This window comes from Scomber japonicus, chromosome 14 (assembly GCF_027409825.1).
Source record: "Scomber japonicus isolate fScoJap1 chromosome 14, fScoJap1.pri, whole genome shotgun sequence".
NCBI lineage: Eukaryota > Metazoa > Chordata > Actinopteri > Scombriformes > Scombridae > Scomber > Scomber japonicus.
The window spans coordinates 2,045,283-2,055,282 of NC_070591.1; the positions used below are offsets into that span (position 1 = coordinate 2,045,283).

Consider the following 10,000-nt stretch of genomic DNA (forward strand, 5'->3'; position numbering starts at 1 on the left):
TCCATGTTTCCACAGAAGGAGGACTGTGGGTTTCAGGATTTAATCTTTTTTTAGATGTGCAGGATTATAAACAGTAAAGTGAGTTCATCAACCTGCTGAAGTTTAAATCATATTAAATGAAATCTTTGTGTTTCAGGGTTTTGGACCCAGAGAGCCAGTGAGACAGAAGAGGAGCTGATATTGTGATATCACCTGCGTCTCCTCCCTCCATCCCTCCTCCTGCTCCTCGTCCTCCCGCTGACCTCCTGCTCTCCCAAGCCTTCATCACCGAGGACCGCTGCGCCCCCCCGGCTGACAGGAAGCAGCTGATCTGACCCAGAGGAGCCGGTCCAGGTCCAGTCCTGCTGCGGGATGGCAGGTCTGTCGTTGTGTTGGGCTGTCATGGCCGCCGCTCTCCTGCTGAGCCTCCGAGCCGACGGTAAGACACTAAGATCCACCTCACTGCTCCTTTACTGTCTGTCCTCATGTCTGCCGGCTTCATCACGTCCATCTCACCTTTATTTATATTAGTGACAATATGATTTCTATCAGTTGATTCGTCCTAAATAAGGAAAAAGTATCTGTCCATGAGGTTTAGTTTAAATTTAAAGGGTTAAAATGAGAAAATCCTTCCTTCCTTCCTTCCTTCCTATCTTTCTCCTCTGTCTTTCTTTCCTTCCTTCCTCCCTCACTCCTTTCCTTTCTTCTTCCTTCCTTCCCTCCATCCTTCTTTCCTTCCTCCCTCCTTCCTCCCTCCCTCCTTTCCTTTCTTCTTCCTTCCCTCCCTCCTTCCTTCTTCCCTCCATCCCTTCCTTCCTCCCTCCCTCACTCCTTTCCTTTCTTCTTCCTTCCCTCCCTCCTTCCTTCCCTCCCTTCCTTCCTTCTTCCTCCCTCCCTTCCTTCCTCCTTTTCCTCCCTTCCTTCAGGATAGATATGTGAGTATGAGTGTAGTGCTGAGTTAATCATGAACTGTGTCAGACTGTAATCAGCTGCTCCTCCCTGCTCACACACACCTAGCACACATGGCTATCAGCAGCCTTTTGTTCCGCTGTGATTACGTCTCAATCAGCTGATAACGAGCAGACGTTAACCTGAAGAGACGAAAAGAAAAGAGGTATAGCAGTATTAACCTTCCTGTCGCTCTCCCGGGTAGGCATGGGCCGGTATGAGATTCTGACGGTATGATAACCTCAGGTAAAAATATCACTGTTTCACGGTTTTATGATTACGGCTATAAAATGTGATATTTTGAAATGTCTGCATTTAAAAACAAAAAAAAGTTTTTTTTCCCCATTGAACAGTCTTTTATTTTTAGTAAATATGTATTTAAAATAAATAATGATAAAAAAATATTATTTCTAAATAAATAATAAAAAATAAGTGCAGTCCTTTAACTGATGCTAAACCTGCAGCTCAAGTCACGACATAAATGAATTATTTTTAGTGAAAACAACACAAAATGCAAATAAATGCAATCACTGAACCTGTGGCTCAAGATCAGAACATCAATAATTGAAAAAAGTAAAAACACATCTAAGATAAATATAAATAAATGCAGCAGGAGCTTAAAACTGAATCTCAACAGTTTTTGGAGACTTGCTCACGATCATATAGGATGTATTTCCTCCTCACGCTGCTACTGTCCGTTACCTTCTTCCTCCGAGCCGCGGCCGTCTGTCTTTTTACGGTAGCCGAAGTATAAATACAGCCGACTTGGTCCTTTTTAGACGGAGGGTAAAGTTCGGGGGGCTCGCCTCCTTCAGCCATCATACAGCCTGCAGAGCTACCTGCTTGTATCAGCAACCGGAGTACGGGAGGGGTTGTACTTCACGCTGCAGCTGCATGCGACCTGAGGAACCTCCACTCTCTCTCTGACCAGACGTCACATTAAAAAAATCCCGCTCATACCCACAGACTGTATCATACCCACAGACTGTATCATACCACAGACTGTATCATACCACAGACTGTATCATACCACAGACTGTATCATACCCACAGACTGTATCATACCACAGACTGTATCATACCACAGACTGTATCATACCACAGACTGTATCATACCCACAGACTGTATCATACCACAGACTGTATCATACCCACAGACTGTATCATACCACAGACTGTATCATACCCACAGACTGTATCATACCACAGACTGTATCATACCACAGACTGTATCATACCCACAGACTGTATCTTACCACAGACTGTATCATACCACAGACTGTATCATACCACAGACTGTATCATACCCACAGACTGTATCATACCACAGACTGTATCATACCCACAGACTGTATCATACCCACAGACTGTATCATACCCCCAGACTGTATCATACCACAGACTGTATCATACCCACAGACTGTATCATACCACAGACTGTATCATACCCACAGACTGTATCATACCACAGACTGTATCATACCCACAGACTGTATCATACCACAGACTGTATCATACCCACAGACTGTATCATACCACAGACTGTATCATACCACAGACTGTATCATACCCACAGACTGTATCTTACCACAGACTGTATCATACCACAGACTGTATCATACCACAGACTGTATCATACCCACAGACTGTATCATACCACAGACTGTATCATACCCACAGACTGTATCATACCCACAGACTGTATCATACCCACAGACTGTATCATACCACAGACTGTATCATACCACAGACTGTATCATACCCACAGACTGTATCATACCACAGACTGTATCATACCGTGGTAAACCTTGAAACCGGTAACCGGCCCATGCCTACTTCTGGGTCAAATTGACCCTGTCTGTTTTGACTGTTCCTTCTTTTCCTTCCTTCCTTCCTCCTTCCCTCCTTCCCTCCTTCCTTCCTTCCTTCCTTCCTTATTTCTTTCCTTCTTTCCTCCCTCTCTCCTCCCTCTCTCCTTGTCTCTTTCTTTCCTCCCCATTACCATCCTTCTTTCCTTCCTTACTCTTTTCCTTTCTCTCGCCATCCCTCCTTCCTTCTTCCTTCTTTCCTCCCTCTCACTTTCTCACCTTCTCTCTCGCTCTCTCTCTCACACCCTCTCTTTCTCTCTGTCTCTCTCACTCTCTCTGTCTGTCTCTCTCTCTCTGTCTGTCTGTCTCTCTCTCGCTCTCGCTCTCGCTCTCGCTCTCGCTCTCGCTCTCTCTCGCTCTCTCTCGCTCTCTCTCGCTCTCTCTCGCTCTCTCTCAGTCCTGCACTGAAAGGCAGAGACATCAGTAGCTCAGAGTGTAAAGTTCAGTTCCTGGGTGTGAAAATGTAAAAATAAATGTTGTTCTACTGTGGGACAAAGAGTCGGAGAGATAAAGGTGGCCGAGGTCTGAGTAGCGACATGAGAAAGGTCAGCGCCCGACCCTCCGAGCCTCCGAGCCTCGGAGCAGCCGGCTGATAACGGCTCCGCTCTCGTATCAGCGTCACACTAATCTCTGCAGGAAAAGCCAGAAACTCCTCCTGGACTCTTATCACTAGTGTTTTTCCACTCCTTCACTCTCACGTCTGCTGCTGCTGGCGTCACTTTCTTCTCTTTCATGTTTGGCGGAAATAAGTTTAAAATGTTTGGAAGAGTCTTTAAACAAAGCTTAAAGAGAGTTTCATTTTCCCATGACGCCTGAACGCAGCGTCAAGGTTTTTTTTTTAACAATTTTCATTTATTTGTTTTAGTTAACAATAATGACAATACAGTGCAAAAGAGGGAGTAAACAGAAAAGAAAAAAAAAAGAAAAGGCAGTCCTTCCTTCCTCCCTCCCTCCTTACTCCTTTCCTTCTCTCCTTCCTCCCTCCTTACTCCTTTCCTTCCTTACTTCCACCCTCCTTACTCCTTTCCTTCTCTCCTTCCTCCCTCCTTACTCCTTTCCTTCCTTCCTTCCTCCATCCCTCCATCGTGTACTATATCTGTGCATTTCCAAAAGATGTGTGTGTGATCTGAATCCAAGTCGTTACCCAATCTCCAGCATGGCTGATGAGCACTTATCTGTTTGCTTTTGATTCTAGGTGTGACAAAATATTGAATTACATTATTCCAGTTAACTTCTGTCCATCTCAGTGACTGGGTAGTAGTTTGGTTTGCTTTCCACAAATCTTGCCGTACAGCATAGAAGTTTTAATGTCCTGAGAAACGTTCAGATGACAAACTGAACTCGGGGTCTCCGCAGCAAGACATCATGGAGGTTACGCCCACTTCAATATAATTAATATATTAATAAAAGATCAATAAGAGAAAACTGCATCAATGTGTAATTAACATTTTATTGTTTTATTAACCTTAAACATCTTAAAAATAGTTTTTTGAATCCATAAATCAGTTAAACTAGTTTTAAAAGCAGCATCAGGTTAAAACAGCAGCAGATAAATTCAGACTGAACTCAGCATCTCCGCAGCAAGACATCATGGAGGTTACACCCACTTCAATATAATTAATACATTAATAAAAGATTTACATTTAGTATTTTTGTTGGTTTTATATCCTTCCTAACTCTTTTCCTTCCTTCCTCCCTCCTTCCTCCTTTCCTTCCCACCTTCCTTCCTTCCTCCCTCCTTACTCCTTCCTTCCTCCCTCCCTCCTTACTCATTGCCTTCCTTCCTCCCTCCTTACTCCTTTTCTTCCCTCCTTCCTTCCTCCCTTCTCTCCTTCCTTCCTCCCTCCTTACTCCTTTCCTTTCTCTCCTTCTCTCCTTTCCTACCTTCCACCCTCCTTACTGCTTTCCTTCCTTCCTCCCTCTCTCCTTACTCCTTTCTTTCCTTCCTCCCTCCCTCCTTTCTGCTTTCCTTCCCTTCCTTCCACCCTCCTTACTCCTTTCCTTCCCTCCTTCCTTCCTTCCACCCTCCTTACTCCTCTCCTGGTTTAAAACCCTTTGATGTTACTCCTTCCTCCTTTCCTTCCCTCCTTCCCTTCCTTCCACCCTCCTTACTCCTTTCACCCCCTCCCCTTACTCCTTTCCTTCCCTCCTTCCCTTCCTTTCACCCTCCTTCCTCCTTTCCTTGCCTCCTTCCTCCTTTCCTTGCCTCCTTCCTCTCTCTTTACTCCTTCCCTCCTTCCACCCTCCTTACTCCTTTCCTTCTCTCCTTCCTCCCTCCTTACTCCTTTCCTTCCCTCCTTCCCTTCCTTCCACCCTCCTTCCTCCTTTCCTTGCCTCCTACCTCCCTCCTTCCTCTCTCCTTACTCCTTCCCTCCTTCCACCCTCCTTACTCCTTTCCTTCTCTCCTTCCTCCCTCCTTCCTCCTTTCCTTCTCTCCTTCCACCCTCCTTACTCCTCTCCTGGTTTAAAACCCTTTGATGTGACTCCTTACTCCTTTCCTTCTCTCCTTCCACCCTCCTTACTCCTCTCCTGGTTCAAAACCCTTTGATGTGACTCCTTCCTCCTTTCCTTCTTTCCTTCTCTCCTTCTCTCCTTCCACCCTCCTTACTCCTTTCCTTCCCTCCTCCCTCCCTCCTTCCTCCCTCCTTACTCCTCTCCTGGTTTTAAACTCTTTGATGTGACTCCTTCCTCCTTTCCTTCCTCCTTCTCTCCTTCTCTCCTTCCACCCCCCTTACTCCTTTCCTTCCCTCCTCCCTCCCTCCTTCCACCCTCCTTCCTCATTTCCTCCACCCTCCTTACTCCTTTCCTTGCTCCCTCCCTCCTTACTCCTCTCCTGGTTTTAAACCCTTTGATGTGTCGGCTCAGTCCGAGTTTCATATCACAGACTTTCTCCCTCTTGGCTCGGCTCCTCCTGCAGGAAGCTGTTGAGCTGATTGTTGGCGCTCTCACTTCCTCTCTGCACATGAACCATTTCCTGTATGGCGCTGAACGAGCTGTCAGCGGCGCTAAACGTTCCAAACACTCATTGTTCTCCGGAAACCTCCCTCCGTCCCTCCGGAAACCTCCCTCCATCCCTCCATCCCTCCGTCCCTCCAGAGACGCTTCGCTCCGTCCCTCAAACACCACCTTTTATTTCTCTGCTGTCAACCAAGCCGCTGAGACTCTCTCCTTTCCTTTCCTCCCTCCTTCCTCCCTTCTCTCCTTCCTCCCTCCTTACTCCTTTCCTTCTCTCCTTCCTTTCTCCGTACTCCTTTCTTTCTTCTTTCTTCCTCCCTTCTCTCCTCCCTCCCTCCTTACTCCTTTCCTTCCTCCCTTGCCCCCTCCTTACTCCTTTCCTTCCCTCCTTCCTTCCTCCCTTCTCTCCTTCCTTCCTCCCTCTTTTCTTTCTTCTTTCTTCCTCCCTTCTCTCCTTACTCCTTTCCTTCCTCCGTTTTCCTTCCTTCCTCCTTTCCTTCCCCCTTCCTTCCTTCCTCCTGTCCTTCCTTGACCTGAGGAGGGTTAATGTGACTCACAGTTTCACAGTAATGGAAATAAAATGCATCTTATTTTATTACTTAAGAAGTAAAACCAGATTAACAGTTAAAGGGGTATAAATGGCATCAACGCTGTTAGAGATAAAGAGTCGGCCCGATAATTAACCTATCACGGTCGCCACAGCAACCATAGGTTTGGCAGGAAGCCGTCGGCGGGACAGGAGACGCTGCGTTAATAAGAAGAAAAGGTTTCAGTTGTTAAAAGTAAAAACAGGAAGTGATGCGCTGGAGGTTGAATATAAACCCTTCCTCCCTCCTTACTCCTTTCCTTCCTCCCTCCCTCCTTACTCCTTTCCTTTCCTCCTTACTCCTTTGTTTCCTTCCTCCCTTCCTCCCTCCTTACTCCTTTCCATTCCTCCTTCCTCCCTCTTTACTCCTTTCCTTCCCTCCTCCCCCCCCACCGTCCTTACTCCTTTCCTTCCTTCCTCCCTCCCTCCTTTCCTTCTCTCCTTCCTCCCTCCTTCCTCCTTACTCCTTCTCTCCTCCCTCCCTCCTTACTCCTTTTCTTCCTTCCTACCTTCCTCCCTCCTTACTCCTTTCCTTCCTCCCTCCCTCCTTACTCCTTTCCTTCCTCCCTCCCTCCTTACTCCTTTCCTTTCCTCCTCCCTCCTTCCTTCCTTCCTCCTTACTCCTTTCCTTCCTTCCACCCTCCTTACTCCTTTCCTTCTCTCCTTCCTCCCTACTCCTTTCCTTCTCTCCTTCCTCCCTACTCCTTTCCTTCTCTCCTTCTCCCTCCCTCCTTACTCCTTTCCTTCCTCCCTCCCTCCTTACTCCTTCCCTCCTTCCTCTCTTCCTCCCTCCTTACTCCTTTTCTTCCTTCCTACCTTCCTCCCTCCTTACTCCTTTCCTTCCTCCCTCCCTCCTTACTCCTTCCCTCCTTCCTCTCTTCCTCCCTCCTTACTCCTTTCCCTCCTTCCTCTCTTCCTCCCTCCTTACTCCTTTTCTTCCTTCCTACCTTCCTCCCTCCTTACTCCTTTCCTTCCTCCCTCCCTCCTTACTCCTTTCCTTCCTCCCTCCCACCCTCCTTACTCCTTCCTTCCTCCCTCCTTACTGCTTTCCTTCCTTCCTCCCTCCCTCCCTCCTTACTCCTTTCCTTCTCTCCTTCCTCCCTCCTTACTCCTTTCCTTCCTTCCTCCCCCCCACCCTCCTTACTCTTTTCCTTCCTTCCACCCTCCTTACTGCTTTCCTGCTTTTTACTTAGTTTTATCTAAATTAATGTGTCGTCTCCTCTCTCTGCTCTCTGTTTTGTGTCTTATTGTCCTATCCAGTTATTTTTCTGATTAATAAATTAGTTTTTCTGTCTTTTTTAAAATGTCAGAAAACGTCCAGAATGAGTCATGAATCAGTTTATTATGTCACAAACCCAGATATTCACATTTCATCTTTAAAATAATGATGAATGATTGAAGGATGTGACCCAGTCTGCTGCTAATACTCCCACCACTACTGCTATTACTCACTACTGACTGACTGGTTACCACGGCAACGCTGGTTAATAACAACCACTGTTTAATCTGAAAAAGTTTCTCCAGGTTTGTTTCATGGTTTCTCCTTTCCTTCCTCCCTCCCTCCTTACTCCTTTCCTCCTTCCTCCCTCCCTCCCTCCATACTCCTTTCCTTCCTCCTTCTCTCCTCTCTTCCTCCCTCGTTTCCTTCCTCCCTTCTCTCCTTTCTTCCTCCCTCTTTTCCTTCCTTCTTTCTTCCTCCTTTCCTTACTCCCTCCCTCCTTACTCCTTTCCTCCTTTCCTCCCTCCCTCCCTCCATACTCCTTTCCTTCCTCCCTTCTCTCCTCTCTTCCTCCCTCGTTTCCTTCCTCCCTTCTCTCCTTTCTTCCTCCCTCTTTTCCTTCCTTCTTTCTTCCTCCTTTCCTTACTCCCTCCTCCTTACTCCTTTCCTTCCTCCTTCTCTCCTTTCTTCCTCCCTCTTTTCCTTCCTTCTTTCTTCCTCCTTTCCTTCCTCCCTCCCTCCTTACTCCTTTCCTTCCTCCCTTCTCTCCTTTCTTCCTCCTTTCCTTCCTTCCTCCCTCCCTCCTTACTCCTTTCCTTCCTCCCTTCTCTCCTTTCTTTCCTCCCTCCCTCTTTTCCTTCCTTCTTTCTATCTCCTTTCCTTCCTCCCTCCCTCCTTACTCCTTTCCTTCCTCCCTTCTCTCCTTTCTTCCTCCTTTCCTTCCTCCCTCCCTCCCTCCATACTTCTTTCCGTCCTCCCTTCTCTCCTTTCTTCCTCCCTCTTTTCCTTCCTCCCTTCTCTCCTTTCTTCCTCCCTCTTTTCCTTCCTTCTTTCTTCCTCCTTTCCTTCCTCCCTCCCTCCATACTCCTTTCCTTCCTCCCTTCTCTCCTTTCTTCCTCCCTCTTTTCCTTCCTTCTTTCTTCCGCCTTTCCTCCCTTCTCTCCTTTCTTCCTCCCTCTTTTCCTTCCTCCCTTCTCTCCTTTCTTCCTCCCTCTTTTCCTTCCTTCTTTCTTCCTCCTTTCTTTCCTCCCTCCCTCCCTCCATACTCCTTTCCTTCCTCCCTTCTCTCCTTTCTTCCTCCTTTCCTTCCTCCCTCCCTCCCTCCATACTCCTTTCCTTCCTCCCTTCTCTCCTTTCTTCCTCCCTCTTTTCCTTCCTTCTTTCTTCCTCCTTTCCTTCCTCCCTCCCTCCTTACTCCTTTCCTCCTTTCCTCCCTCCCTCCCTCCTTACTCCTTTCCTTCCTCCCTTCTCTCCTTTCTTCCTCCCTCTTTTCCTTCTTCTTTCTTCCTCCTTTCCTTCCTCCCTCCCTCCTTACTCCTTTCCTCCTTTCCTTCCTCCCTCCCTCCATACTCCTTTCCTTCCTCCCTTCTCTCCTTTCTTCCTCCCTCTTTTCCTTCCTTCTTTCTACCTCCTTTCCTTCCTCCCTCCCTCCTTACTCCTTTCCTCCTTTCCTTCCTCCCTCCCTCCATACTCCTTTCCTTCCTCCCTTCTCTCCTCTCTTCCTCCCTCTTTTCCTTCCTCCCTTCGCTCCTTTCTTCCTCCTCTTTCCCTTCCTTCTTTCTATCTCCTTTCCTTCCTCCCTCCCTCCTTACTCCTTTCCTCCTTTCCTCCCTCCCTCCCTCCTTACTCCTTTCCTTCCTCCCTTCTCTCCTTTCTTCCTCCCTCTTTTCCTTCCTTTTTTCTTCCTCCTTTCCTTCCTCCCTCCCTCCCTCCTTCCTCCTTTCCTTCCTCCCTTCTCTCCTTTCTTCCTCCCTCTTTTCCTTCCTTCTTTCTACCTCCTTTCCTTCCTCCCTCCTTACTCCTTTCCTCCTTTCCTTACTCCCTCCCTCCTTACTCCTTTCCTTACTCCCTCCCTCCTTACTCCTTTCCTTCCTCCCTTCTCTCCTTTCTTCCTCCCTCTTTTCCTTCCTTCTTTCTACCTCCTTTCCTTCCTCCCTCCCTCCTTACTCCTTTCCTTCCTCCCTTCTCTCCTTTCTTCCTCCCTCTTTTCCTTCCTTCTTTCTATCTCCTTTCCTTCCTCCCTCCCTCCTTACTCCTTTCCTCCTTTCCTCCCTCCCTCCCTCCTTACTCCTTTCCTTCCTCCCTTCTCTCCTTTCTTCCTCCCTCTTTTCCTTCCTTATTCCTTCCTCCCTCCCTCCTTACTCCTTTCCTCCTTCCTTCCTCCCTTCTCTCCTCCCTTGTTGCTAATACTCCCACTACTACTACTGCTATTACTCACTGCTGACT

The 10,000-nt window shown here is 47.5% G+C and overlaps 1 protein-coding gene across 2 annotated transcripts in view; it reads left to right on the plus strand.

Annotated features, from left to right (window-relative positions):
* The first annotated feature begins 138 nt into the window (after positions 1 to 138).
* LOC128373184 (bone morphogenetic protein receptor type-1A-like) overlaps positions 139 to 10,000 on the plus strand; it is a 26,781-nt gene continuing 16,919 nt past the window's right edge. For both annotated transcript variants that reach the window (XM_053333478.1, XM_053333479.1), the window contains exon 1: positions 139 to 418. In XM_053333478.1, the coding sequence (XP_053189453.1) occupies positions 352 to 418 (67 nt within the window). In that variant the 5' untranslated portion in view covers positions 139 to 351. The remainder of the gene's footprint in view (positions 419 to 10,000) is intronic.